The following is a 27,630-nucleotide window of genomic DNA, read 5'->3' as shown; positions in this document are numbered from 1 at the left end:
GCTGCGCGCCCAGCGCGGAAGACCGGCGCTGGAGCCCCTGACCGGAGCCGAGGACGGCTTCAGGTGAGGCCACGCCCGCACCCCAGGCCGGGCAGGACAGGCGTCGTGGGGGGCGCCGGCCCGAGGGTGTGAGGGATGGGGATGCGCAGGGCGAGGCCCCGGATCCAAGCGGCTTAGAGCGGCGGGCCAGGTCGCAGCCCCACTCCACAGCTCCACAGCGGGGCGCTCTTTGCCGCCCAGCAGCCGCGGGCTCTGACTGCGCCCGGGACGCCCTGCTCAGGGCGGGCTGCGTAGGTTACGGGCCGGGGTCCCCCGACCGGGGAGGCCCAGGCCTCGGGGTGCCGGTCCCCGCAGTCGGCGGGCCCGGCCAGGTCAGATCGCCCCACTGCCTGGCCCCGCAGCCCGTGCAGGGCAAGGCCCGCGGGGACCCCGACCACGCAGCGGGCGCAGACGAGGCGGCCGTGCAGACGCTCTTTGAAGAACTTACTGCAGTCATTTGAAAACTCTGTTTGGGGCTGATTTTGACTGCATAAATTTTGCTCTTTTTTCAGTACTTCCTGACTGGGGCATTAGTCACTGTTGCTGGGTAAAATACCCAGCGCACACAGCCGGGAGGAGGAGGGCGCACTTCGGCGGGAAGGCTGCCCGCCACAGGGGCTGGGACAGGGCAGGGTCGGCCGGGAGAGGCGGGCGTCCCGAGTGACCCCGAGGCCGGGGCTCTCCAGCCAGTCAAGCTGGAGAAGGATCGGCGGTTGCGGAGGAGTCCTGTGCCGCTCTGGTGACCTAGGGTCGGGGCCTGCGGGGAGGAACTTGCTCCCGGAGCGGAGCGGAAACCGAGGAAAGGCAGAGGTCGCACAGCCCGCACCTGGCCCAGTGGGTGTGGGAGCAGCAGCTGCAGCGCGTGCTTCGGGTCTCCTAGCTCCCTTAACCCTGACCGTGGCCGTGGGCGCTTGGGTCGCGGGTGAGTGCTGCAGGCTCACCTCTCGCCCAGGCACTAACCGCGTGCTTACCTGTGTGTTTCATGTTGGCTGAAGACCCAGGAGGCGCCAAGCTCCCCGACTCCGTCAGCCATGAGTGAGCGCAAGTGCTCCGTGGGACTCCTGTCCTCCACGGTGGCCCGGGCCAAGGAGCCCAACGCCTTGGGGCCCCGGGAGGTGGAGCTCGTCCTGGTCAAGGAGCAGAACGGGGTGCAGCTGACCAACTCCACCCTCATCAACGAGGCTCGCAGCCCCGCCGAGGCCCAGGAGCGGGAGACCTGGGGCAAGAAGATTGACTTCCTGCTGTCCGTCATTGGCTTTGCCGTGGACCTGGCCAACGTCTGGCGGTTTCCCTACCTGTGCTACAAAAACGGCGGGGGTAAGTGCTGCCCAGGCTCCGGCTCTGTCCATGGCGCGTACACGGCTGGCAGGACGCAGGGCCCCAGACATGCGAGCGCAAGCGGGGACTCAGCCCCTCCTGCACACACATGGTGCCCACTCCACCCCCGAGGCTTCCAGCTCTGACCGGGCGGGGAGGGGCCCAGGAGGAAGCACCGGGGCAGCTGGGCTGCGCCTTACACTTCCAACAACTTTCCCTTGGGAAGGAAAATTCCCAAGGCCCGTGGAACAGTGTGTGGTCGATGCCAACAGTGTGTGCAGAACGTGTGGAGGCCTTGAACTCGGGGTGGGGAGGGCCCACATGCGCCCATCTCACCGCCTGCCCCCGCCTCAGCTGGACGCGGAGCCAGGACTGCTTGGTGCCCCTCCCCCGTGGCTCCTGCCTGCCTGCCTGCCCTGCCTGGTCCCCAGGCCCGGCATTTGCAGGACTTCACCTGGGCATGCCCCTGGAGTGCCCAGGTGTGTGGGCCTCATGGCCCATCTTGGACCTGAGGAGCCTGGAGCAGAGCAGAGCCAAGGCAGGGCCATTCATCTCTCCAGCCGGGCAGGGAGACAGGAGGGGCTTGGAGGTCTGGCCACATGCCCTGCTGGCACCTGGGCGGCCCTGCTCAGCAGACCTCAGCCGAGGCTGCAAGGGAGGCAGGCTGTGAGTGCAGGGACCCACTGGTCCAGGAAGCCTGGGCACAGCGCCTGGTGACAACGGGGGTGCATGAGGGGCCAGCACAGCCCAGAAGTGGGTGGGGCCTCTCGCTCTGCCAGCGTCTGATTGTGGCCCAGAAGAGGGCTGACCAGAGGGGTCAGGTGAGCGTGTGGGGTGCAGATGCCCCAGGGGACAGGCCTGGAGACGGTGGGCTCACCAGCAGGGCTTCCCCCTGGAGAAAAGGGTCGTGCCCACCAGGGAAAGCAGAGCCCCAGCCCAGAGATGAGCCCCGCCCACTGCAGGCCCAACACTCAAGGAGCTGTCCACCCACAGGAGCCTTCTTGGTGCCCTATCTGCTGTTCATGGTGATCGCTGGGATGCCCCTCTTCTACATGGAGCTGGCCCTCGGTCAGTTCAACAGGGAGGGGGCTGCCGGCGTCTGGAAGATCTGCCCCATCCTGAAGGGTAAGGCGCGCCCTGGGGTGTGGGTGCATGGGCCTCAGAGTGTGCACCAGTCCTGCTTGCTAAGGCAGGAGGCACCTGCACCAGGGTGCTAACCTGAGTGCCGCTTTGGGGATGGTCCTGACCAGATGTGAAGGTGCCCTCGCTGGTGGGGACTCTCCTGCCTATCCAGCTTTATCATCTGTCACCCATCTGCCCATCATCTCTCTGTACACCCATGTCTTTTTCTGTCTCCACCCATCTATTTATCTATTATCTATCTCCACCCATCTGCCCAGCTACTCACTGAGCCTTCCAACCTGTGGTGCAAAGCTACCTTGTGCTGAGCCCAGGTGACCAGCCCAGCCATAGCCTCCCCCAGCATGCTGGGGTGCATGCTGTGCCGGAGATGCAGACTGCAGGCATGGGGGGCTTGAGTAACCCTGGGAGGAGCAGAGAGTGATTTGGTCCACACCTGTCCAGCTCCCAGCCAGGCTTGGCCCCAGGACCTGGGCTCTGGGAGCTTCAGGGCTTCCTGGAAGAGACTCGGGAAGCCGCCCCTCTGACAGGTGGCACCTAAGAAATGGCTCCTGAAAGATTGGGCTGGTTTTCTCATAAGCTCCCAAGCAGCTGGTGCCTGAGGAAGGGAATAGAGGCTGGCACCCCCAGGTCGCACTGTCAGGGGTCAGGGGCTCAGAGCCCAAGACCGGTGAGCAGGGCTCTTGAATGAGGACATCTCCCAGCAGTGAGATTGTGCTCCGAGAGGAAAGGTCCCCTTCCAGGGGACAGGTTCCCCGAGCACCACAGACACCCATGGAAGGTGGGCAGGCTCCTTGGGTCCTGAGGGCCCGTGCTGACCCCTCGACTGCAGCACCTTCCCAAGCTGGGCAATCGTTCTCCAGAGCACAGAGCCCCTGCTCACACCCTCAGGGCTGACGGGCGTGGGGGGTCCGGCAAGATCCGAGAGCAGGAGTCACAGTTTAAAAGAACCACCTGAGAAAGTAAAGAATAAAACAAAACACAACAGGCTGTGCAAATGCATCTCTGTTCCCACCGTGGCCCCGTGGAGGAGGCCTGGCCACCCGAACCCAGGACCTGGGATTCTACAGCCCGACACTCCAGGTGGGCCAGACCCTGCGCTGTCCACTCACTGCACGGTGTGGACTCGCCCGAGGTCTGTGGCCCAGACCTACAGCTCCAGGCAGAAGAATCGCCATGGCCCCCAGGTCTGGCCCCCCAGCTGCTGTGGTCCGGGAGCAGACGGCGCCTCTGAGGTGGTGGTGGCCCGGTGAACGAGGCCCAACTCCTGTTAGGTGGCGTCTGAAAGCTGAGCCTTCCGTGGAGCGGGTGTCAGGGACCGGGGAGCAGGTGCAGCCACACAGACTGGTGAGGCCAGGGTTTGCTTTGTGGGATTTCCCAGTCTCACCCCAGGGCACGTCTCGACAGCACCCTAAGCCCACACACTGCCTGGGAGCCAATGTTCTGTCAGGCTGAAGTGCTGCTCTACCCAGGCAGTGGTGAGGGATGCAGAGCAACAGGGAGAAGGGTGACCCGGCGCTCCAGCCAGAGCTGGCAGATGGAAGCTGGTGTCCGTCTGGATGTCACATCACAGGCACAGTGCTTCCCACCCAAACTGCCTCAGTAGGTCTTTGTCTTGCAATTTATAAACTGTCAAGATTTAAACCACCAGGCGATTCCCAGGGACTCCAGAACACCCCACAGTGCTGACAGACTTGACTCAGGACACAAGTGGACGAATGTCTCCCACAGGCAGGACAATGGCGCCCCCGTGGGGAAACGAAGACCAGGACATGCGACCCCCGCTCAGCGTGAGCCCGGGAGAGGCTGGGTGGACAGTGATCCACCCACCCGAAGCCCATGTGGCTTCCTGAGCCTTCTGCAGACAGGCCATCCAGAGCACTGTGCCGGGGCCAGTATGTCACCACGGGAAGAGCGCATCATCCTCGCCTCATCACCCATGGCCGTGGGCACCTCGCGGATCCCCAGATACGAGCACTGCAGCTCTGGAATCCGTGGGGGAAACCCAGGGTTTTCGAGAACTAATGCCGACCAACCACGGCTCCGGGAGGTGCCTCCTGCTGATTGGCCTGCGGCAGTGCACAGGGTGCCAGCGAGGTAGGAGCCATGGTGCCCTGGACACCCTGGCCCCTGTGCCTTCTCTCTTGCCTCTGAGGTCTGGTTGCTAAACTGTTACGTGTTTCCCATCCCAGTGAAATAGACACCCATGGTAAATGAAGACAGCAGTTAAATCAGCCAAAATAATTCCTGTGGAGCTCAATGTTCATTAGTTCCTCAGTGTCCTCTGCAGGTGGCTGGCATTCTGTGTGCTGCCCGGGCCTGGGCAGCATGGAGCCAGGTGCTGAGCTTCTCTCCCGAGAGCCACGGGACCTCCTGGGCGAGGGATGGACGGAGGTTCCAGCTGAGCCCGGCTGTGTTTGAGACTGTGATCACCGCAGTTCACCCCGGTGCCTCCAGAAGCTCCTGGCCGCCTTTCGCACAGACGCAGGCATCACGGGTCAGGGAGATGCGTGCTTAAACCTCAGCCTCTCGCTTCTCCCTCCCGCCCCGTCTCCATACCAGCCTCTCTGCTGTGAGCGTGCACGCACACGGCACACATGTGCACACCCAGCACCAAGGATGCCAGGGCTCTGGAGCGCCTCCCTCCTTCCCTTCCTCCTAGAGCCCCGTCTGGAGGCTCTCGAGGGGCCTGGGCCGGCAGTCAGAGTACCTGCTCCAGCTGCAGTCCCGGGGTGAGTGTAGGCGGTCCCCCATGGCTGGCTTCACGACGCGTTTGGGTGCTGAGTCTGGGTGGTGGGAGGAGCCCGGGTCCCAGCACCCATACTAGCGGGAAGCTCCCTTTAGGTCATCCGTTTATTTGCTCGTGACAGACTCTATTTTGCAGGTGTCGGGTGAAAACCCCACACCCTGCTGTATTGAACATCAAAATTCATAACCTTCTGTAGTAAAAGTATTTTACTGTGGCTTATCCATTCTAATAAAAAAGGATTTAAGGTGGCCTAAAGAAAAAGCAAAGTACACACAAGGTTAACATAAATATTCAGAAAGGTAGATATTTAAGAAAATTGGCAGTGCGCATGCTGCGTGAAGTTTACATCCAGCCCTGCGCTCCCTGAGACAGGAAACCATATTGTGCATTCGTTGAGATTCCCCTGGATGTGGCAGAGACTGAGCCCACTCCCTGCCTGGGAGATGGCATCCTGGCACTGAGCAATACAGAAGCGTCAAGGGAGCTTTATTACAGCATGTAGGGGTGTGCTGGACGGCAATCACAGGATATCCGGCAGCCTATGGGCACATGGCCACCTCTCACAGTCTCCCGTGACCCTGAGGAGCAGCCTGGCCAGGTAGGGTGGGCCGCTGGGGTGCCACAATTCATGGCACGGTCCGTGACTGAGTCTCTGCCTTCTTGGAGGAGTGTGCTCAGAGGGACCAGAGGCATGGCCAACACTTGCACCTCCTTCCTGGGACAGCAGTTTTCTCACACAGGCCCTGGGGGCCCGGGCAGGAGAAGCCTCTGAGACTTCACACTGTGCTGCATTGGCAGACAGGCACAGCATTCGCTCTGCCAGGGAAATCTCCATGGTGCCCTTTGGAATAGCATGACTTCCCAACCACAAAGCTTCCCGACAACATGGCTTCCCAACAACAGGGCTTCCCAAAATGGCCCTATGTATGAATTTTCTGTAAATCACAACGCAGCCTTTTCCCTGAGGAGCTTAGTGAACAGAATTGCAGAATAGAATTAACCAGTGTTGACCAATTTCTCACTGGAGGAGCCCTTTGGAAGGAAACAGTTTGGTCTTGTCATCACTACATCTGAGCACATTTTCCAAGGGGGACCTTATAGTCCTGACCCCACGTTCACAAATTTTAGTGCATTTTTGCTTTTAATTTTGCTTTCAAGATAGGAAGACAACTTTAACGAGTTGCCTTGAGCATAAAAACAGCTTCTCCTAGGACTTCTGACCATGAAAAGCAACCCAAGGCACTTGCTGAAGTCTCCTTAAAGATGTGCTCCCAGCCCACTGGGGCTCCAGACCAGCAGAGGACAAGCTGCCTGCTGAGCTTCACTAAAGGCCATGATAGGTGGAGCTCAGACCATCCTACTTGCAAAGCTGAAATGCTGAAATGAAGAGGATTCTGCCTGGAGCTGAGTCAAGAGAGCCACAGCAGCAACTGCGAGACCATTTGTCCAGCAGTGTATGAGGGTCCCTTGACCAGTGGGCGGAGCCTGTTAACTGCCAGGCCCACCTACCCACTAGTCAGGAAGGCACCACCCTGGGGACGCTCACATGGTGTCCTCCAGGTCACCGGGAGCCCCGTCAGGTGACTGATCCCAGATGCCAATACTCTGAGAGGATCTGGGTGGCCCTGGGTGGCCTTGAGAGCCCTAGGTGGTCATATGTGCCCTGGGTGGTCACAGATGCCCCAGACCCTACCTGGTCTTGCCTGGCCCGAGTGGCTCTTGGTGGCTGTGAATGGCTTCTCCTGGGTGGTCTGGGGCTGTGGATAGCCATGGGGCTCCCGGTGGTCCCTTAGTACTGTTGGTGGCTCTGGGAGAACTGGGTCCCCTTTGATGGCTCTGTTGGCATGGGTGTCCCTCAGTGGCCCTGGTTGGCTGTGGATGACTCTGGCGGTTTTATGTGGACCCAGTGGTCCCAGATGGCCCTGGGCTGGATTGCCTGCTGGCTCTGGGGGAGCCTGCGTGGTTGTGGTAGCAGTGGATGTGCCTTTCTCTCCCCATGAGGTCCTCACTGGCCCTGTATGGCTGTGGGTGGCCTTCGTGTGCCTGGGTGGCCCCGGATGAGCCTGAGTGTCCCTGGCTGGCCATGGGGTCCCTGGGGTGCAGAGGTGGCCTCACATGCCCTCCCACGGCCCTCCAGTGACGCCCAAGTGTCTATGGTGGGAGACGCTTTGGAAAGTGGGCAGCCACTTCTCTGTGCTCCCAGTGCGGACTTGGGCACAGACCCCACACGCCGTGTGGGTGCCAGGTGCCGCTGCTGGGTAGAGATGTCCACCCTGCGGGGCCAGTGGCTCAGTGCTCCGTGCTGCCCTGCCAGGAGTGGGCTTCACGGTCATCCTCATCTCGCTCTACGTGGGCTTCTTCTACAACGTCATCATCGCCTGGGCGCTGCACTACCTCCTGTCCTCCTTCGCCGCTGAGCTGCCCTGGACCCACTGCAACAACACCTGGAATAGCCCCAACTGCTCCGACGCCCCCTCGGCCAGCGCCCACAATGGCCCCGGCCTCAACAGCACCTTCGGGACCACGCCCGCTGCCGAGTACTTTGAGTGAGTGGGGGCGCGCGGGGCAAGGGCCCTGGGGCGGCGCCGGTCCGGCCGCAGCTTCCCTGTTGCCCCCTGTTCTCTGCCTGTCCCTGAGGGGACTCTGCTGCCAGGGGGTTGTGTGGTCAGCCGAGCCCCGCAGGGTGAGCCTGGCAGGGTGAGCCTGGCAGGGTGGACGTGGGCAGCCCTCACTGCTCGTCCTGCCCAAGTGAAGGACGTTCCCTTCTCTGTGAGTTTCAACACAGCCTCCAGGGAGAAAGGCACTGCTCCCCTTCCCAGACAAGGCTTGGGGTGTGCCGGCGCAGAGACCCCTCCCGGGCCAGCGAGTGCTGAGGCAGGAGGCTGCAGGGTCCTGTGGCCGGGAGCTGTGGGCCACGCAGCTGGACCCAGCTTGTGCTCGGCTGGGTTTCACTTACTGCACAGGCAAGCGGTCGAGGGCTTCCTGCTCGAGTGTCCTCATTTTCCTGTGGGTTTCGTCAGTTTGAGACAGCAGGAGTGACTCATCAGGGGGCCATCTTCTCTTTGGGAGGAGTAGAAACCTTTAATTTGCCCAAGTGGTTTTCAGGCAAGAGGACCAGAGAGAAAGCTGGTCGGTTAGGTGACCTGTGATGCAGGATCCCAGGAGGGAATGAAGTGCTGCTCTGAACGCAAGAGGTCCCCAACCCCTCGCTGCTGAAGGCCCTCGGCCCGGCAGGTCTGTGAGCCTGGAAGCACCCAGGACAGGGCTGGGGTGGGGAGCAGTGTCAGGTGGAAACAGGGTGGCACCATGCGCCCTCGCTCTGCACACGCTCGGGGTTTCCCAGGTGTGCGGCTGGGGCTCCCCAAGGCCACCTTGCGAGCCCACCCTATGCTGCAGGTCACAGTGGATGGGGTGGTGGTCCCCACAGACGGCCCCCAGGAGTTCTGTCCCACCCGAGGTGGAAGGGTTAGGATCTCACTCCACAGCAGGGCTGCGTGTCCGGTAAGGTGGACATCTCATCCGGGGGTTCCACATAGGGTGTGAGTCATGCGGCACGGAGGATTTGACACCTGGGCAGCAGATGGGAGAGGGACACTCGGGCAGGAATGGCCAGGTGCTGGTGCTGAGGGAGCAAGTGCCAGTCCATTCTCTGAAGCACCGGCCGAGCTGTCCGGGATGGGTGCATGCTGGGCAGCACTTGGTCACCCATGTCTACCGCACTGGCGTGGAGAGGGACCATGGTAGCTCATGGCACCAGCCCGGGGTCCCACCCAGCCACCCTGCTGCCACCAGGCAGAGACAGGAATGCCTCCCGCAGAGAAACAGGGATCCTCAGCGAGACCCTGGCGCCCGAGCAGTGCACACAGCAGAGCACGGAGTGCCCGCTGGCCCAGTGCTTCTTACCTGAGGAAACCAAACCCCATCCGTGTTCCTCCTCACTTCCTGCTTCCTTTCTCCCTTGTTCTAGCCCCCACCTCTCCAGCTTTCCCTCTCAGCCGGTGTCCATGGAAAAATACTGAGGCCCCAGGGCAGAGACCATGGCCTACTGTGAGTCGTGCAGGTCCTAATGACCCACTCCTCGAAGGGAGACCTGGGCCAGAAAGGACCATGTGACCCAGAACTCTGCACCTGCACGCACTCTGCCTGCTCTGCCTCCACCTACTTGCTAACGTCAATTAGGAAGTCATAGCCTGAAAGCTAGGAATTTGCCTCCAGGAGACTTCGTTGGCTGCACCTTGCTAAGTTTGATAGGTATTTTCGTTTTCATTTGGTTCAAAGGACTCCCAGCCAGGCATGGTGATGCACGCCTGTTGTCCCAACACTTGGGAGGCAGAGGCAGGGTTGCTGAGTTTGAGGCCTACATACATTTCTGTTACCAATTTCTAATTCGGTTTGGTTTTGTCTTGATGACATAAATTTTCAATATTTTAAAATATATTAAGATTTGTTTTCAGCATGTAGGAGGCTGAGGCAGGAGAATCATTGCAAGTTTGAGCCCAGCCTGGGCTACATCGTGAGACCCTGTCTCAAAACTTTTTTTTTATTTTGTGATCCACTTTATGGTATACAGTGCTGAAGGCTCCATGTGTACTTAAAAAGAATGTGCTTTTTGCCAGGCCTGGTGGTGCCCACCTGCCATGCCAGCACCCCGGAGGCTGAGGCAGGAAGGTCACTTGCACCCAGCCTGGGAAACTGAGAAATCCTGTTTTTTCAAATCATGCATTGTGCTGGTGCTGTCGTACAGAGCATTGCGCAGTGTCGACTGGGTCACGTGCCCAGTGTTGTAGTCATCTGCATCCTTCCCAGCTTTCTCTGTACTAGCTGTCTTAGTTACTGAGAAACGGGCATCCACGTCTCAGCTCCAGGCATGGGCTCGTCTGTTCCCACCAGGCTTTCTCTGTCCGTGGGTCTGGAGCTCTGTAGGAGGAGTGTGCCATTTTGGCGGTCCGGTGGGTGGGTTCCTCTTTCCAAAGTCTCCCTTGCCTGAGGGTAGTGTGTCCGCCTGGTCCTCAGGGCTGGCGTTTGGGGGGTGTCTCCTCCTGGCTTTCAGGTGTAAGCTGTGTGTGCCCTTGACGTGGGCTTCGTGTGGACACTGCACTTGGCTCCTGCTTTTTAACCGTGGGGCGATCTCTCTCTCAGTCTGACTGACCATGTGGCGATTGCCAGTGGGCTGGGCTTGCATCTCCCCTCTTGCTGTTTCTGCCCTCTCCTTTGTTCCTCTTCTTCCCTTTGTTCCCTTCTTCTGAGTTAACGGTGCCTAGGCTTCCGGTTTCTCCTTTGTCCCCTCCGCCTCTCGCTGAACAGTCCCTGCCTCTCATCTTTGGTGCACTGCCATCACAGGTCGGTCTCCACAGTGTGCTACGGACTGCGCCATGCGGTCTTATTATTTTTCCTTAAACAACTGCATTTTAAATACACTGAAGGCAGAGTCCCCGTCTTTGTGGGCCCCAAGTCATGGATCCTGGAAGGGCTCCTCTGTGGTCCTGATGGTACCGTTGTCCTCCTGCTTCTGCTGGGAAGTGCTTTGCCTTCTTGGTGGGGCGGTGCTCTCCATACAACACTACATCTCCCTTCCTAGTCACTTTGAGCGTGCTGCTCTGCGGCACGATGTACCGCATCCTCCCGGGAACGTTCCTGTCTTCCATGACAGAGCTCTCCCCCCTGAACCCGTCCCCGAGCCCCAAGCTCCTGCCACCCCCTTCTGTCCCTGTGTGACCTGCTCTGGGGACTCCTGCAGTGGGTCCCGCAGCCTCTGCCTTCGAGTCTGATGCGCTGAGCCTCTGTCTTCAGGTCCATCCTTGGCGGGCTCTCAGGGCATGGCGGGCGATGTCACACACTGCCCAAGCTCAGATAGACACGGGGGGGGGGGGTTGCTGTCTGGCTTCATGAGTGATGCAGCTATGACCGGTGCACAGGCATGAGTTTGAGATCCTGCTCTCCGCTCCTTGTGTGCGTGCCTGGAAGAGGGGCTGCTGCCTCACAGGAGTGGCCGGGTGCTTTTCTCAGCCCCTGCGCTGTGCTCCACGGTGGCCACTGCCTATCTGTTTCCCGTTTGTTTTGATGACAGCCACACTGTGGGCGTGGGATTCTCATGCAGCTGTGACCTGCAGCCCCAAGGATCCAAGGCATTGAGCACCCCGGTGCCACTGGCCGCCTCTCCCTGTCCCCGTGCTGTTTGCAGTAGAAGTGGAGAAGTATCTGTTGTTGAGTATCAGGAGCTCGGTCTATTCTGGGTGTCAGTCGCTTGCCAGAATGTGATTGGAAGGCATGTTCTGGGGCTGTGGCTTTTCCTCGGTTGTAGACTCCTGTGATGCACAGACATTTTTAAGCTTGATGAAGTCAGATTTACCTATTTGTTCCTTTGTGCAGTGGTTAAGAATCTGGGCCAGGTCTGAGTTCATGGAGTTAACCCCGTGTCTTCTTCCAGGAGTTTTATGGCTTCGGGGCTTACCTTTCGCTCTTTGCCCGTTGAGTTAATTTTGTATATGGGAAGACTGGCAGCCACTGCTTTTCCTCCTGAACTAGTCACATTCCCTCGCTTCTGGCCATGCTGCTCGTTTTATTAACGCGAGGCTGGGTGAGTTTCAGGGTAATGGCTTTGGAGCTTGGCCTCGTCCTTTAGAAGTGAGATTTCTTGGCTGGAAGGTGCTGTGTTCAGGTGCCGTCCGGCTGCTGCCTCTCGGGGCCTTTACCGCCTGGCCGTGGGGTGACAGTGAGCACACGGATCCGCCCGCTCACTGTGACTGGGTCCCCCGCTGTGGAGTGCCTCGGCCCGCCTGGGCTCCCTCAGCACCACTCCGTGGTGTGTGGTGTGCGGATTACAGGAGCTCTCTCAGGGCCCCTCTTCCCAGGACTCTGCCTGGCCTCCATGCTGGAGTGTGAAGGCCCAGATTCTCCATGGGGCTGAGGCCTGTTGGACTGGCTGGGCCACATCCAGCCTGGGGGTCGGCATCGTTTCCTGGGGAGCTGGGCTGACCCAGGTGGAGCGTGGGCTGCAGTGTCTTCTTCGCAGCGCGGCCCCCACTTTCCTGAGCGGGTGCCATGGAAAGCTCAGTGCCTCCCCGCAGCGTCCTGCAGGAACCCTGGAATCTAGTGAGCTGCTGCACAGAAAGCAGCAGACGTTGCACCGGCTCAGCCTGTCCCCTCGTGGCCTTGTCCTCTGCCCTTGGGACGGCTCCCTGAGAAGGCACGTGAGGCCCGTGGGGCTCCCGGTCACCCGGCAGCACGGTTCCACGTCTGGTCGAGGCAGCAGGAGCTGAGGTTGATTTGGGTGTCACCCAGAGATCGGGGGCCTGAGTGGCGCCTCACTGCCCAGACACAGGCGCCTAGGGCACCAGGCCGGCGGCCAGCCCACGGAGCGGGGGTGCAGGCGCCACACGGCCATGGCTGTCACACCTCCCTCGCAGGCGCGGCGTGCTGCACCTGCACCTGAGCCACGGCATCGACGACCTGGGGCCTCCGCGCTGGCAGCTGGCGGCCTGCCTGGTGCTGGTCATCGTGCTGCTCTACTTCAGCCTGTGGAAGGGTGTGAGGACCTCAGGCAAGGTGAGGCGCGGGCGCGGGGCTGGGCTGACACTTGCCGGGCCTGGGAAGGGTCTGGCGTGGGGGGGCGGGCAATGCGCTTCCCTTTCCCGATGGGGCATGCGGGCCGCGTAGGGCACCCACGGCCACCTCGCCCAGAGGACCCGGCCCGCAGCGGCCGCAGTGTGCGGAGCCTGGCCTTGAGTCCTGGGACGACAGCACCTCCCACAGGGCGCCCGAGCCACAGCCCGCCTCTGCGTCCACGCTGTTCCTGCCCGGCTTTCCCTCGCCGTCCCTTTGGGCCTGCAGCACGGCGCCCCTGCCCAACCAACCCACTGCAGCAGAGGGCGCCACTGCCCGGCCCGCCACAGGTGGCTGAGTTCTGCCAGCGTCCCTCCAGGCTCCGCTGGCCCTGGCAGGTTGGGCGAGTGCCCAGGGACGCTGTCCTCTCCCCAGGTCGTGTGGATCACAGCCACCATGCCCTACGTGGTCCTCACCGCCCTGCTCCTGCGTGGGCTCACCCTCCCGGGGGCCATCGACGGCATCCGGGCCTACCTGAGTGTGGACTTTCACCGGCTGCGTGAGGCCTCGGTGAGTGCACGGTCAGGGAGCTCCCTGGGCGGGCCGCAGCCTCACAGGGTCCGCCCCGCCGGAGCTGACTTGCAGGCCGCCTCCCTCAGCGCCCCCAGCAGCTGGGAGGACAGCCGTGCACCGCACTGGCGAGTTTGAGGTTTTAAAGCCACACTGACGCAGTGCGAGCACGCGGCCCGAGCCAGGGGCCTGTGCGTGGGCGCGCGCCTGCCTCAGGTGGCCCGGGGCTGCCTCCAAGCGCGAGGGAGGCCGGGGAAGGAGGCTGAGCGGGTCAGGGCGCACGCGCGTGGAGGAGCCGACGCTGCGAGGAGGCTCGTGCAGGCGCCCTGCCGGCTCTGTGTGCTGCTCGCAGGCCCAGGGCGGTGGGTGAAGGGCACCAGGGGAGCGTGCGGCTCGGCAGGGGAGGTCAGCTGCCCCCAGGTCCCCTAACCTGGCTCTCTCCTGGCTTGCAGGTGTGGATCGATGCCGCCACCCAGGTGTGCTTCTCCCTGGGCGTGGGCTTTGGGGTGCTGATCGCTTTCTCCAGTTACAACAAGTTCACCAACAACTGCTTCCGGTAAGCTCGCCCCAGGGCCTGCAATGACTGCCACTGCAGGTCCCTGCTCAGAGACCATTCCTGGAGACAAAAACCTGGTTCGGGCCGCAATCCTCCCTGCCTTGAGGAGGCCGCTGAACTGCGTGGGGTGTGTCCCCTCCGGGCGGGCCTTCCTGGAGCTGTGGGGGACCCCACGGTGAGGCCCGCTCCCCTCTCCCGCCTGGCCGCCCCAGGAGCACAACTCTCCTGCTCACCGACAGCTTCACCCCACCCGCCAGAGCGGGTCTGCAGCCTTGTGCTGGACCCAAATTCTCCTAAACACAGGAACAGAATTAAATCTGAGACCTGCTTTCTCTGACCTTTATGGGCTTGTGTTTACTCTCACATCCTGAGGATAAAAACGCACTAAAAATACAGACAGCGCACAGCTAAACGAGCAGACAGCCGCTGCAGGCTCCCCAGCGGGGGTGTGGGTGCAGGTCCCAGATCGCCCTGCCCGGCCACCTGTGTCCCCTCTGTGGACAGCGTCCCAGTCCTCCCCCTGCAGACGTGCCAACGGGCACCTGGACGGCAGCAGCCCCCAGAGGCACCCCTGTGCCCCAGGCTACCCCACTTCCCTCTGGCCCTCGGGTTTCTTAGCCCTGAGTGGGGTCCCCGGAGCCCACTGTGGATAGTCTGCATTTCACCACAGTCCCCGTTTTATGTGTATGTGTCGGTGTCTGCCCCACCCTCAGCCCTGACTGTACCCCAGAGCCAGGAGCCCCCACATGGCCCCAGGTCGGGCTGCAGAACGGTGATCAGCTTGTGCGTGTCCAGGAAAGCAGCCCTCCAGACCTCTGTGGGGCCCAGACCCAGCGACGTAAGGCCAGCAGCTGGGAGGTGGTGGGCTCTCACGGCGGCACCAGGACGCTGGTCTTGTCTTGCAGAGACGCAATGCTCACCACCTCCATCAACTCCCTGACAAGCTTCTCCTCGGGCTTCGTGGTCTTCTCCTTCCTGGGGTACATGGCCCAGAAGCACAGCGTGCCCATCGGCGACGTGGCCAAAGACGGTGAGCCCCTCCCACCCCTGTGCCAGCTGCGTGCAGCCTGTGAGCAGGTGGCCGTGGCCCTGGGTGTAGACTGGGGGCTGAGCTCCCCCGCACCACCCCGGAGCTGGTGTCCAGGGGGACCATGGCCAGTGTCGCTGCTGACTGATCTCCTCCTGGGTCTCAGGCTTGGGAAGGGGCGTGGGGAGCTGTGGACCATGTTGCCTGTGCCCTGAGGACCAGGGTCAGCCTTGATGGCCCTGCTGCTCCAGGAGAGCTGAGTGCGAAGGCCCCACTCCACAGGGAGGACACGGGCTGGGGCTGCAGGAGAGAGATCAGGCTGGGCTGACCCTCCTGGCGTCCCTGAGCCTGGGGCTCCCCTCCAGTCAGAAATCCAGTAAAGGTGGGAGAGGAAGCAGGATGCAAATCCATCCAGAGGTGAACTTTCCTCATTGTTGCTCTGCCCTGTATTATGATAAGCAGCCTTCACCCTGAAACTCCAGTGGCCCCTGGAAGTGGAGCAGCGTCCTCCCTTCATTTCCTGATCGCAAAGCAAATGTCATTGGTGCAGAGAGGTCGCTGCTGTCTTCATCCCCACAGAGTCTGGAAGCAACCTTCCCGGGCTCACGGCTGGCGGCATTTAATCTTCAGTGTGTGCGTGTGTGTGTGCGTGTGTGTGTGTGCACCTGGGGTGTATTTGTGCATGTGTGAGTGTTCCAGCACATGCTTGTTCCTGTGTGTGTGCACATGAGAACTTGCTCATGTTTGTGCATGTGTGTGCTTGCTCATGTGTGTGCATGCTTGCGTGTGTGCACGACTGCTCACTTGTGTGTGTTTTGCATGTGTGTGTGGTTACTCCCGTGCATGTGTGCGTGCACACGCATGCATGTGTGTGAGTGTGCGTGTGCATGCGTGTGTGTGTGCGTGTGTGCGTGCTCACAAGATGCACCCAGGAGCACCACGTGGAATGAGGCCGTGGCATTAACAGTGGTTCTGGGACCACTCCAGAAACCCCTCCTGTGCCCACATTCCAATCCCTGTCTTGAGCTTTGCCCTCCTGGTGCCCATGGCCTGGTGTGGGTGTGAGTGAGTCGCAGCGAGGTGGCTGGGCTGGGGGAGGGGCCCGCGCCCGCATGCAGGGTTCAGGGTGTTCCCTAGAGCCCTGGGCCCAGGAGAGTGAGGGATGGTGAAAGGGCTCCTACTGATCTGGGCCGGAGTGCACCCCAGCCCCTGTCTCTGTGGGTTCTAATTGCAGGCCCCGGGCTGATCTTCATCATCTACCCTGAGGCCATCGCCACACTGCCGCTGTCCTCGGCCTGGGCAGTGGTGTTCTTCATCATGCTGCTCACCCTGGGGCTTGACAGCGCTGTGAGTTCTGAGGCTCGGGGTGCGGGGCCGGGTGGGGGCCCTGCCCACTGTGCAGGCGGGACCCTCTCTGGGCCAGGTGCTGGCCACTGGAGTTGAACTCACCCTCTCTCCCCCTGAGCATCAGTGGGCCCTGCCTGGGCACCAGGGCCAGACTCAGAGTGATAGTGACTGCCCAAGGGGATACAGCGGGGCACCCTCCGGGGCCTCCAGACCTCTGGGAAGGAGTGGCGGCAGCACAGCCCAGGCTCAGTGTCTTGGTGCCACCCGTGGTGCCCAGCCCACTGCACCCTTGCTCTCTGGCTCTGCCCTCCCCACCAGGTGGCACCAGGACCGGCCAGGGCCGGGGGCTGCCCCATGTCTTTGCCCACCCGATGGGGCTCAGGGTGTGCTTCCTGGAGTAGGGGGTCCCCCAGGGCTCCACCATGACCCCTCCCAGGGTCACAGCCTGCTGGGTGGACCAGGGCCCTCCGAGTCCCTGCGTCTGTGCACCAGGAGCGTGGCCCATTCACTGTGCTCACAGGGCACACAGTCCCCAGGCAGTGCCGTGTGCTCTGTGTGGCCCCACCCCGCCCAGCAACCTCACCGCAGCGGGGTCACCCCAGGCCCCTCTGAGGGCTCTGTCACGAGGGAGCCCGGCTGGGCTGCAGTGCAGGTGTCTGCTCCCGTGCGTCCAGGACGTGACCCCGACCACAGGTAAGTCCAGCCGTGTCTGTGCCCGCAGATGGGGGGCATGGAGTCCGTCATCACCGGGCTCATCGACGAGTTCCAGCTGCTGCACCGGCACCGGGAGCTCTTCACGCTGTGCATCGTGATGGGCACCTTCCTGCTGTCGCTCTTCTGCGTCACCAATGTATGCGCCGCTGCCTGCTCGCACTGGGGCCCATGGGGCGGGCAGCTCAGCATCAGAGGCTGGGGAGCATGAGCGAGGGGTGAGGCCCGAGTGGCCCAGAGCCCGGCTGGCTGGGAGGCCCTGGGGAAGCCCCACAGTGGCACGTGGGGCCTTCGGGGCGGGGCGTCCCCTGCCTGAGGTGGCCAGGGGACATGGGATTGGGCCTGCAGTGGCCGCTACCCCTCGGCAGCCTGGGGCACGTCTGCTGGCCAGCTGTTTCGGGAAAAGCCCTTTCCAGGCAGGCTACGCAGCCAGCCCCGAGCTCACCAGGCCCCTCTTCCAGGGCGGCATCTACGTCTTCACACTGCTGGACCACTTTGCAGCTGGCACGTCCATCCTCTTCGGGGTGCTCATCGAGGCCATCGGGGTGGCCTGGTTCTATGGTGAGTGTGGCCAGGAGGCTGGCACGGCGCTGCCTCTGGCTTTCCCTCTGGCGCAGCCACCTTGACAAGAGGTGTTCAGGCACCGGGGAGCTTGAGCTGTGTCCGCCCGGTGTGGTGGGCTTGGCACAGCCTGTCCAGCTGGGTGGGTGCAGTGTGCGCTCTGGCCTCGTGCACTGGGGCACAGTGGGGCTGCTCGGCGGGGCCCCGTGTGTGCTGAGTGGCCACTGTGCCCGCGCGGCTCTGCAGACAGTGCTGCTGCTCGGCGGGGCGGGGCGGGCTGGCCGGAGGACAGTGGCCCCGAGAGTGACAGGAGCCCGGTCCGGCTGCGCACTCACGTGTCAGGACTGTGGCACCAAAGGCAGTCAGGCAGCGCTGCCCCCGCGTGTGGCCACCGTGCCGAGGTGGGCACAGGGCCAGGAGAGCAGGCTGGTGCCGGCCGGGCCTCTCTCACATCACTCTCCATCCTCTGTTCCGTACCACGAGGCTCGGTGCTGGCCTGCCTCAGCCTCCGCAGGGCCTCTGCCGAGGGAGCTGGCGCTGCCCTGCACCCCCACTGCCCTCCAAGCCCCTTGCCCAGGAGGACTCCCGGTGCCCTGTGTGCCCGGTCACGCTCTGCCACCACCAAGGCAGGGAGGCGCCCGCCCAGCCACCCAGGGCCCTGCGCGTGCCCCCAGATGGCAGTCACACAGCAGCCTGACTGCAAGGTCCCCAAAGCTCGGCACAGCGCTGAGCCATGCAGCAGGCGGCCGGTGGAAGGGAGCCGTGTTCAGATCCCATCACCAGTTCCTCCGAGTTAGATGAGAGTACTGAAGAAAAGCCCGCCTGCCTAAAGCGGGCCCTGGGGTGTGGCTGGAGAGAAAATGCCATTCGTTACATTTCCGGAAGTCACTTCGCAGCACCAGTGGTGCCCTTCAGCCTTCCAAGGGGACAGGGGCCCTGCCACACAGCACTGTGACTGACGTGCAGGAATCTCGGGCACTCTGCTGAGTGGCAGGCGCCAGTGCCCCAGGGCAGACACAATGACAGCTGAGGCTGGCGGGGCTGAGGAGGGGTGCGCAGTGGTGCATAATGGGGCAGAGCTGGGACAGTGAGCGAGGCCAGGGCACAGCGTGGTGGCAGCGTGAACACACGTGACGCTGCCGAACCCGGCACCTACGAAGGTTACAGTGGTAAAGTGGTAATTGGCGCATCGTGCCATGGATTTTAAAAAGCGGAAAAACACCAGTTGCCGAGGGAGGCAGGGCATGGGAGGAGCCCTCCAGGGTGTGGTCGGGGCCCAGGCCCACCGCACAGCTGCCCGACGCCTGCCCACCCGGAGGGCCGCCAGGGCTGGGCCTGCGCATGGGGTCCGGTGGCAGCCAGGCCCGGGGTGCTGGGCTGGGGCCCCTGCGGAGCCTGAGTGTGACCGGGCTTGGGGTCCACGGGCGGGGCCGGGACAGGAGCTTGGGCTGTGTGGCCTGGTCAAGGTCCTGACGCCTGTGGCCCCACCTCCCCAGGTGTCCAGCAGTTCAGCGACGACATCAAGCAGATGACGGGGCGGCGGCCCAGCCTGTACTGGCGGCTGTGCTGGAAGCTGGTCAGCCCCTGCTTCCTGCTGGTAAGGCCCACGTGGCCGGTCCTCCCACCCTGTGCTCCTGGCCATGCCCACCCCAGTTTCCCCAGGTCCCCGCTGGGCAGGGGTGTGCTGCACGCATCTCTGGTCGGATGGCAGCTTCCCTCTCCCCGGGGACCCCAGGAGCAATTCACATGTGATCCAGGCACCCCGACATCTGTGTGGGAGAGGCAGGAGCCAGCTGGCGGTGCGCTGCCTCTGGTGGGCAGGTGGAGACAGGGTCTGGCTGATGAGCACTGGCACCCCAAGGACAGGAGTGGCCCCAGCTCCACCCCGTGGTTCCCTGGGTCCTCCTCAGGTGGCCAGCAGTCACCTGCTTTATGCTGTAGGCCAGGGGTGGCTGGACAGAGTCCCTCAAGCTCCTGCCCTGAGTCCACAGTTGTTGGAGCTGCCTGGGGCAAGGCGGGGACTTGGGCCAGACCCCATCGCAGAGTGATGCTGGGGCCAGTCCCAGGCCAGCAGGGCCTGTGAGTGAAGAGCCCTCATCTTCCACCTGAGCCAGACTCTCAGCCACTGAGCTCCCGGGGTGCTGGGTGCAGGGAGAGGCGGCAGACAAGCCCATCCTCGGGGTTCAGAATGGAGCGGGAGAAGCCCCAGGTACGCCCAGGAACTCGCAGCAACTGGGCTCCAGCTCACATGTGTGGCCACGTGACAGGAGTGTCCCAAGCCAGCCCAGGGCAGCCCTGTGCTCATCAGTGTCCTGGGCAGGAAATGCCCTGTGAGGGCCAGCAGGTGCCCCAGGAAAGTGTGTTTAACTGTAACACTGAGCACGGTGCTCAGCAGGGTGGATGGTATGCACGGAGGCACAGTATGTGTGTAGGTGCGCAGTGCCCGTGTAGATGTGCAGTGCCCATGTAACATGCAGTGCGCGTGTAGGCTTGCAGTGTCCATGCAGGCGTGCAGTGCCCATGTAGGCAGGCACTACGCATGTAGCTCAGTGTGTGTCCATGCGCATGGGTACAGAGATTGTGTTTGAAGAAGCGTGATGCGTGTGTGCTTGGTTAGCCAGCCAGCCAGTGCCCTGGTGATGGGAGCCTGTCCTGCTGTCACAGCAGTGCTGAGGTCAGCTCTGGGGTTTGTCACTTCCTCAGAACACACAGAAGCTGCCTGGGTCCAACACAGGCTGCAGGTTGCACGTGGTGCCCAAGCAGTGCCCTGAGCAGCAGCTAGCTCTGCCAGGCTGTGGTGTCAAGTGAAGGACGGGGAGGACTGGACAGCTCTCCCTGGGAGGACGTGCCCACCCAGTCCTGCCCTCTCACCCACGGGGCCCTGGTGGTCCACATGGCAGCGCGTGTGGCTGAGGCCCACTGCTGGCCCTTGCCCCGAACCTCGGGACCGTGCTGACATGTGTCCTTGGTTTCAGTTTGTGGTCGTGGTCAGCGTGGTGACCTTCAGGCCGCCCCATTACGGGGCCTACATCTTCCCCGCCTGGGCCAACGTACTGGGCTGGGTGGTTGCCACCTCCTCCATGGCCATGGTGCCCATCTACGCGGTCTACAAGTTCTGCAGCCTCCCGGGGTCCTTCCGGCAGGTGGGTGTGTGGGTCCTGCCTGGCCTCTCACTGACCGAGGGCAGTGGTCGGGATGGCCTCCCTGGCCCCATCTGCTGCTGCCCACTCTGGGGCCAAGAAGGACAAGCAAGGGAGGCTGGCCAGCAGGGCAGTGGGGCAGCAGGAGGTGTGCACATGGCCCTGTTTGTCCATGTGTGTGGCTGGCGTCTGTGCATCCATGTATCTGTGTGTCTGCTTGTGCCTGAGCGTGTGTATGCCTGGGTCTCTGTATGTGTTTGTGTGTGCCTTGTGTATCTGTTTGCCATGTCCATGTCTCCATGTGCACCTGCTTGTACATTCATATGTCCATGCATTTGTGTGTGCTGTATCTGTGCCTGTATGTTCATTGTCCACACGCCTGTGTGTGTGGCATCCATGTGTTTTGTGTGTGCACGGATGTTCACCGGGTCCACATACAACAGTCTGATGTCTGCAGCTGAGCTGGTTCTGGGACTGAGTGGCCCTGGCATAGCCCTGGCTCAGAGCCAGGCTGTCCTGGGTGCTGGGGCCGACCTCCCTCCCGCTGGGCCTGCTCCATGGACAGCAGCTCCCAGATCCCAGGCCAGCCCCCGGGGAGTGGGGCAGAGAGGCCCCGGGGATGGGTGCCTCCCCAGAGTCCGCCTCTCAGACCAGGCCCTGGGCCCCAGCACGGTCCCACAAGGTGGGTGTGAGCCCTGGGGCTGCCAGCCTGAGTTCAGGACCTGGCCTGGGGCTCTGCGTGTGACCACATGCCCACTGTGCCCCTCTGTCCCAGAAACTGGCCCAGGCCATCACGCCCGAGAAGGACCGCGAGCTTGTGGACCGAGGGGAGGTGCGCCAGTTCACGGTGAGTCCCTGTCCCCGCCTTGGGAGGCTCCAAGTGACCCGAGTGCGGTGCCCTTGCCCGTGGCTGCTCCTAAGGGCTCGGGGCCTGTGTTGCGGGAGCAGCAGTTTGCCACTCACGGGAGCTCTGGGCACCAGGGATGGAGGCCAGAGGGCAGCAGGGCAAGCAGAGCCAGGGTGGCACTGGGGGACCCCGCAGGAGACCCAGCAACCGAGAGGATCAGCAGGGGCGGGGGCGGGGGGCTCGGGGGAGCTGCACTCTGTCCCCTCGCTCAGGTGCCTGGCCACGCTGTGCATGTCTGCTGTGGCCACGGAGAGGCTCTGAGAGCCCCTGTCCCTCCCACAGCCCAGCGTCCAGGTCTGCCCCACTGCAGGCCCAAGAGCTGGGCGAGGCCACACCCCACCAGCAGACTCGGGCCCTGAGCGCAGGGAGAAGGCGCGCACTCGGCCAGGACGCAGTGCCCACGGCCGCTGGGTGGTGTGGCCCTGCGCCTTCCTGCCTGGCCACCTCCTCCCTGGCAGTGGAGGCAGGGGCTGCCCTGAGCATGCACGGCTGGCACGAGTGGCAGTTGGGGCTGGCAGCAGGTGGGCAGGGAGGCAGGCAGTGAGGGCTATGGACCCAAAAGAGGTGAGCCACAGGGCAGCTCGGCTGCCCACACCCTGCCACCTGGTCCCCTTGGCCTGGCGCTGGTGCCGGCTCTGCCTCCAGGGTCCCACTCAGCCCCCTCCTCCCGGAGCCGCCGTCCAGGACCCTCGAACGGCTGCTTTCTCCTCCTCTCGAGCTTCTCAGTCTGGGCCTCAAATCTCATTTTCAGCCTATTCCCTTTCTTATTCAGCATGCAGGGCTATTTCCTGCCTTCCACAGGCTTTGATAGCTTTTTTATAATTAGTTTGAAATATATTTTAATTCCCAGTGTGACTGCTCATAACCTGCATGGAAGTCTGCTTGGAGACTTCTCAGTGCCGTACCAGAGATTGGACCTGGCCCTTCACACTGAGCTACACCTCCACTCCAGCGCTTTTTCATTTTTTATTTGGAGACAGGGTCTCACTAGGTCACCTGGGTGGGTCAGACTTGTGAGTGTCCTTCCTGCCTCAGCCTCCCAGGGGATTCACCTCTCGTTGCTCTCACGTGGCTGCTTTGTGCTCAGACACCAGGTGCCCATTCTTGGAAATGTCCTGGACTTCTCAGGGGCCTTGGCCCAACCAGCACGACAGGGCTCTGCGCGTTTGTCGGTGACAGCACATTCTCTGCCCGGGGGCACGGTGCTGCCTCTGCCTCGGAGCAGGCTGCCCCGGCAGCATCTGCATCGGCCCCCAGATCCTCCTGTAATCTGCTAGCTTGGCCCTCTGGCCTGTAAGCTCAGCTGTAGGTGTCTTGAAAACCCGGCCCAGGTGGAGAATCCCATCTCCCAGCTGGGCCGTCCATTCCCCTGCACTGTGAGGATCATCTCCCGGAGCTTGGTGCCACTGGCCTTTCGTTCGGTGGACCCCAGTTTGTGCACGTACTCCCTCCTTTCTTCTTTCTGGGGACTCATTTTTGTGTTTTCTCATTCTCTCACCTCTCTCTGCTGCTCAGAACCCGGTGCCTGGTTGCCTGGCAGTCGCCCTGCAGCGGCACACACCCCACTGTAGGCCTAACGCAGTCCCCGCTGAGCTCAAGGGCTCGAGTCTTCCTTCCGCTGACTGCTGTGTGGGAGCCCAGGGCCCTCGCCTGTGTCTGGCACGAACGGGGCCCTGTGCTGTGCTGTGCTGTGCTGTGTTGTGTTTCGTGCCCACACACCCTGGTGGTGCCGGCCTCACTAGTCCGAGGACCTTGCCTGGCTTTTCGCATCTGCACGAGCCACCCTGCGTGACCCTCCTGCAGAGCCCACATGCGTGCCGCATCTCCTGTGCTCGCGGCTGCAGGGACGTCTGCCCCTTGCCATCCCTCCCCGCTGCTCCAGGCGTCTGTCCTGACACAGGTTCCCTGGTCAGGTGGTTTCACCCCGGTGCACGCTCTGAGCTTCTCTGGCCACACTCTCAGGAAGCAGCTCGCGTCTGCAGCTGATGCAGTTCTGAGACCTTCGCAGCCACGCTGAAATCTTGCCTTTGCTGTCATGTCCCCTTGGGGTCTCCTACCTCGTGGGGATTGGGTTTCAGGGTTTGCACTTCAGGGCCACATGTGGCTGTTTGTCCGTGACTTCTTAGCCCGCCCAGTGAAAACCAAACTGGCACGGCCAACACCTCACCCTGCCACCCTGTGTCCTTTCCTGAAGCCACAGTCTCGGCCCCGTGCACATCCTTCCTGGCCCTGCCCACCTCAGCGGCTTGCTGTGTGGACAGATGATGGGGCATGGGTGGGTGGACAGTAGATAGACAAATAGACAACAGATAGATGACAGAAGATAGCCGATGAGGGACAGGTAGACTACAGATGATAAATGCTTGATAGACGACAGATAGGAGGTAGATGAAGTGATTTCTGTATTCCTGGAAAGTACAGTATTTGGTTTTAGTTCTGTTGTGTCATTATTGGTTTTTTGCAGTTCTAGGGATGGAACCCAGGATCTTCACACTGAGCACATCCTCAGCCCTTTTTATAAATATTTTTTATTTAGAGCTAGGGTCTCACTGGGTCACAGAGTTGCCCAGGCCGGGCAATCCTGCCTCAGCCTCCTGGAGTGCTGGGATAACGTTGCAGGGCCTGTCCCACTTGGTTGCGGTGCTTCTGACTTGGTGGGAAAGCATCCTGCTGATCTGCTGTCTCGGGCTTGGCTTCTCCTGTTCACCACCCGCACCTCACATTTCTGGTGCCCCGTTCAGTGAGCTGCCGAGTTCATTGTTTCCGCCCTGTCCTCTGCCCCAGCCCTTTCAGGACCCAGCCGTGTGTGCAGCTCCCAGGGCCCTCCGGTCTGTACCCCGTCTCCCACGGTGGCGGCACCTCTGCCGGGCCGCGTGTTCTCCTGCTTCCTGGGGACCCCCGTCCTCGAGGTCCTCCTGCCCGGGTCTCAGTTGGGGTCCTGGCTCCCTCGACACCGCACTGGGCTGCAGCTGGGCCTCTGGTTGCATCTGCGCGTGACCTTCGGGGATCTGGGCGTTGCCCCGGCACCCACCCTCCAGTGTCCTCTGCTTCATCCTGCGGGCTGGGTCCCGGGCCAGTGCCGCCAAACCCTGGCCTTGTTGTGGCGTCCCATGAGCATGGTGGAGCCAGCCACACGCCCGCCACATCTGGTGCACTGTCAGGACAGCCCTCTGCTTGTCCTAAGTGACGCAGCATGGTCACCCTCGAGGTCTGTGCAGGGCTTGTGCCCAGACAGGCTGGACAGGCAGATGCGGATGGCAGGGTGATACCTGCTGGCAGCCAAAAAGCTGCTCCTGGGGTTCCTCCCTCCCCAGGTGGTGCACAGGGGCAGGTGCTGGGGTCGCGCACTGCAGCAGCGTGGACCAAAGCCCTGAGCACGTGGGGGTCGGGCCTAGGCCCCCGGGGAGGGTGCCCCGCACGGTGCTGCCTTCACTTCTGAGTCACCCCATTGCTTTCCAGCTACGCCACTGGCTCCTGGTGTAGTTCAGCAGCCACCTGGCCAGCCGGGCGAGTCCTCACCGGGGAGGTCCGCGAAGAGCACTGCGTCCACCCTGGAGCCCCGGCTTCGCAGACAAACGCCCGGCGGACCTTCCATCCGGTGTCACTGTGAGGCCGACTGTCCCCGCCATGCCCGGCCGTCCACCCCGCGGCTCATGCACCCGCGTCCCTGGGAGGTCTCGCCAACTGTACATATGCTGTGCCGGCCCCTGTGCCCCGGTGCCCGGTCGCTGGTGTGGCTCAGATTTAAAAGCCAGGCCCCCCGCCTTGTCTGAGCAGGCAGACGGGAGGGAAGGGGCCGTAGTGCAGAGTAGTGACGGAGGGTGCTACCCGCTGTCACACACGTGGGCTCCGCCCTGGGCCGCCAGGACGAGGGGCTGGGTGTGCGACAGGACTCATTCCTTCCCTGCAGCCGAGAGGACCAGCCCGCGAGGACCCAGCTCGGGCTGCTGCAGTCCTGCCCGCGGGCTCCTGCTCGGCTGCCAGCCCCACCCACACCCACTGTCTGCGGCCTGGGGTCTCGGCACGCATGGCACTGGGACGCTTGGCCCGCTGGGGACTGGCGTCTTGAATCCTCCTTATCTGTGTCGAAACATGCGGCTCCTTTCTGCAGACCCGTTCGCCGTTCGCCGAGGTTCTGGGTTTGTTTACAAGAATAATCAGCAATAGCGTGACGGCCGAGGCGGAGACCTCCTGCTCTGGCTGCCCTTCCTGGCACACGGGCCGCCCGGTTCACCCCGGGTCCTGCCGTGAGGCTGAGCGAGGCCCCCCCTACGTTGTGGCGCAGAGCGCGGGACGCAGGCCTGTGGGCAGCCAGGTTGTCGGCAGCCGCGGCTGAGGAACCAGGTTCGCTGGCTCCCTCCTGAGGAGCGGCTCCATGTGGGAACCAGGTGTTGTCGGCCTCTGTCTCTGTCCCCGTAGTCAGTTCCGTGTGTGGGTCCTCGTGAACAATAAACGAAACCTGTGTTGGAAAAGGACCTTGCTGCGCAGGCCCGCTTCCCCGCACACCTGCGGCCATCACCTGCCCCGGGGCGGCCTCACACCCTCAGCCGACCGTACACCTGCCGGGGCCGGGCAGGCTGCGTGCGACTCTCACCCCCTCCGGGACGCCCACTTCAGGTCACCTGTGGGTGCACATGGCACCCGCTCTGTGTCCCACCTGGCGACCCGCCCAGCGCCCTCTGACCCCAGCCCACCCATCAGCCTCCCTGGGCTCCCTGCACCCAACTCAGGCCCCGTGGCCTGACTGCCGTGACTGCCACCCCAGAGCCTCCATGTAGCCCCCAGGCCTTGTCCACGATGTCACCGAAGGACGCTGGGGACCCGCAGATCCGGCCGTGCCCAAGGGTATCCTTCGGGTGCCACGCAGACAGTCACTGGTCGCCTTGGTAACACAGAGCCCCTGGCAGACGAGGACGGGTGCAGGACAGCATCCCCACCAGAGATCCTGTGCCCGCCCTACACGGAGGCCTTCAAAGCCCTGCCCACGCTATGACCCCTGCTGCAGACCCCAGAGGGACGCCTGACCTCCCTCAGCTCTCGGCCCACAGCGGCCTGGTGAAGAGCCCCGTTGCCCCGAGTCCTCACTGCCTGCCACAGCCACAGCCTCCAGGAGGCCCGGCATGGCAGCCTCAAGGGTGAAGTCACGGGGTCAGCTGGGCCGAGGGGCTCAGGCACCAGCCAGACCACACCCTGTGAACACGCAGACCCCGGCAGGCCCCACAGGCCGAAGCCACTGAGGTCCCTCCCAGCCCCACACGAGAGAGGACAGAGGTTGCCAGGCCCTGACCGGGGTCCAACATGCAGGAGTGATGCTGTGGACAGGCACCTTGGAGACAACACAGGGACACCCAGGCTGGGCCCCAGGACCGAGGCAGGCACCCCAGAGTTACCAGCCCCCTGATAACTGGAGACAGCTCCAGGTGACCAAAAATGGAGGGGGGTGGGGTCCAGGTCTTTGCCGGGTGCTGGTCCAAGTGATCCTCAGGAAGTTTGAGGGAACAGAGTGGGAAGTGGCCAGTACTCTGAATATGCAAAGAACTTCCACAAATCAATAGGAAACCAGCCACCCAGCAGAGAAAGGGACAGAAACCATGAGCGTAGCTGCACTGGTAGCAACCCCCTGACAGCTGCTGGTGGAGAAAACATGCTGGGCTCACGGTTTTGGATGGTTCAGTCCGTGGTTGGCCCCAAGCACCCATCATGGTGACTGTGTGGCAAATCTCACACCTCAGGGCTGAGGTGCAGAAGAGAAGCACAGGAAGGAACCCGCCTTGAGTCCTCCAAGGGTGTGGCCCCAATAGCCAAAGGCCACCCATGAGGCCTCACCTCCTAAAGTAGCAACATGCTAGGGACCACTCCTCTGGAGTGTGGCCCTGGGGACGCTCCAGGGCTGAGCCCCAGCAGGCACATTGCGCCAGTACATGTCCAGGTGGTCCATAGGGAAAGACATCTGCCTGATCCGTCACCATGGAAATATAGGGACCCCTGCCTGCTAAAGCAGAGCCTGCAAGTCTGGGACCACCG

The 27,630-nt window shown here is 62.4% G+C and overlaps 1 protein-coding gene across 2 annotated transcripts; it reads left to right on the top strand.

Moving 5' to 3' along the window:
* Slc6a3 (solute carrier family 6 member 3) lies at positions 1-26,081 on the top strand. Of its 2 annotated transcripts, none has more exons than XM_004845138.4 (15): positions 1-63; positions 1,035-1,356; positions 2,350-2,481; positions 7,560-7,791; positions 12,652-12,790; positions 13,223-13,357; positions 13,810-13,913; positions 14,819-14,943; positions 16,175-16,287; positions 17,009-17,137; positions 17,460-17,559; positions 19,056-19,156; positions 20,535-20,702; positions 21,475-21,546; positions 25,066-26,081. In XM_004845138.4, the coding sequence occupies exons 2-15, from the start codon at positions 1,071-1,073 to the stop codon at positions 25,087-25,089; spliced, it is 1,860 nt and encodes a 619-aa protein (XP_004845195.1). In that variant the 5' UTR covers positions 1-63; positions 1,035-1,070; the 3' UTR covers positions 25,090-26,081. The 2 variants fall into 2 exon arrangements, with proteins under 2 accessions (XP_004845195.1, XP_021114244.1); XM_021258585.2 differs by lacking the exon at positions 1-63 and adding an exon at positions 683-849.
* Positions 26,082-27,630: the final 1,549 nt, after the last annotated feature.

This window comes from Heterocephalus glaber, unplaced genomic scaffold (assembly GCF_053883595.1).
Source record: "Heterocephalus glaber isolate CG9 unplaced genomic scaffold, H.glaber_assembly_v1.0 deba00001537, whole genome shotgun sequence".
Classification (NCBI taxonomy): Eukaryota; Metazoa; Chordata; class Mammalia; order Rodentia; family Bathyergidae; genus Heterocephalus; species Heterocephalus glaber.
This window is presented reverse-complemented; position numbering and strand designations above follow the sequence as displayed.

Coding starts and splice junctions, on each gene's coding strand:
- Slc6a3 (XM_004845138.4), top strand. CDS start 1,071: ATGAGTGAGCGCAAGTGCTCCGTGGGACTCCTGTCCTCCACGGTGGCC. Junction 1,357..2,349: donor GTGCTACAAAAACGGCGGGG/GTAAGTGCTGCC, acceptor GTCCACCCACAG/GAGCCTTCTTGGTGCCCTAT. Junction 2,482..7,559: donor GATCTGCCCCATCCTGAAGG/GTAAGGCGCGCC, acceptor CTGCCCTGCCAG/GAGTGGGCTTCACGGTCATC.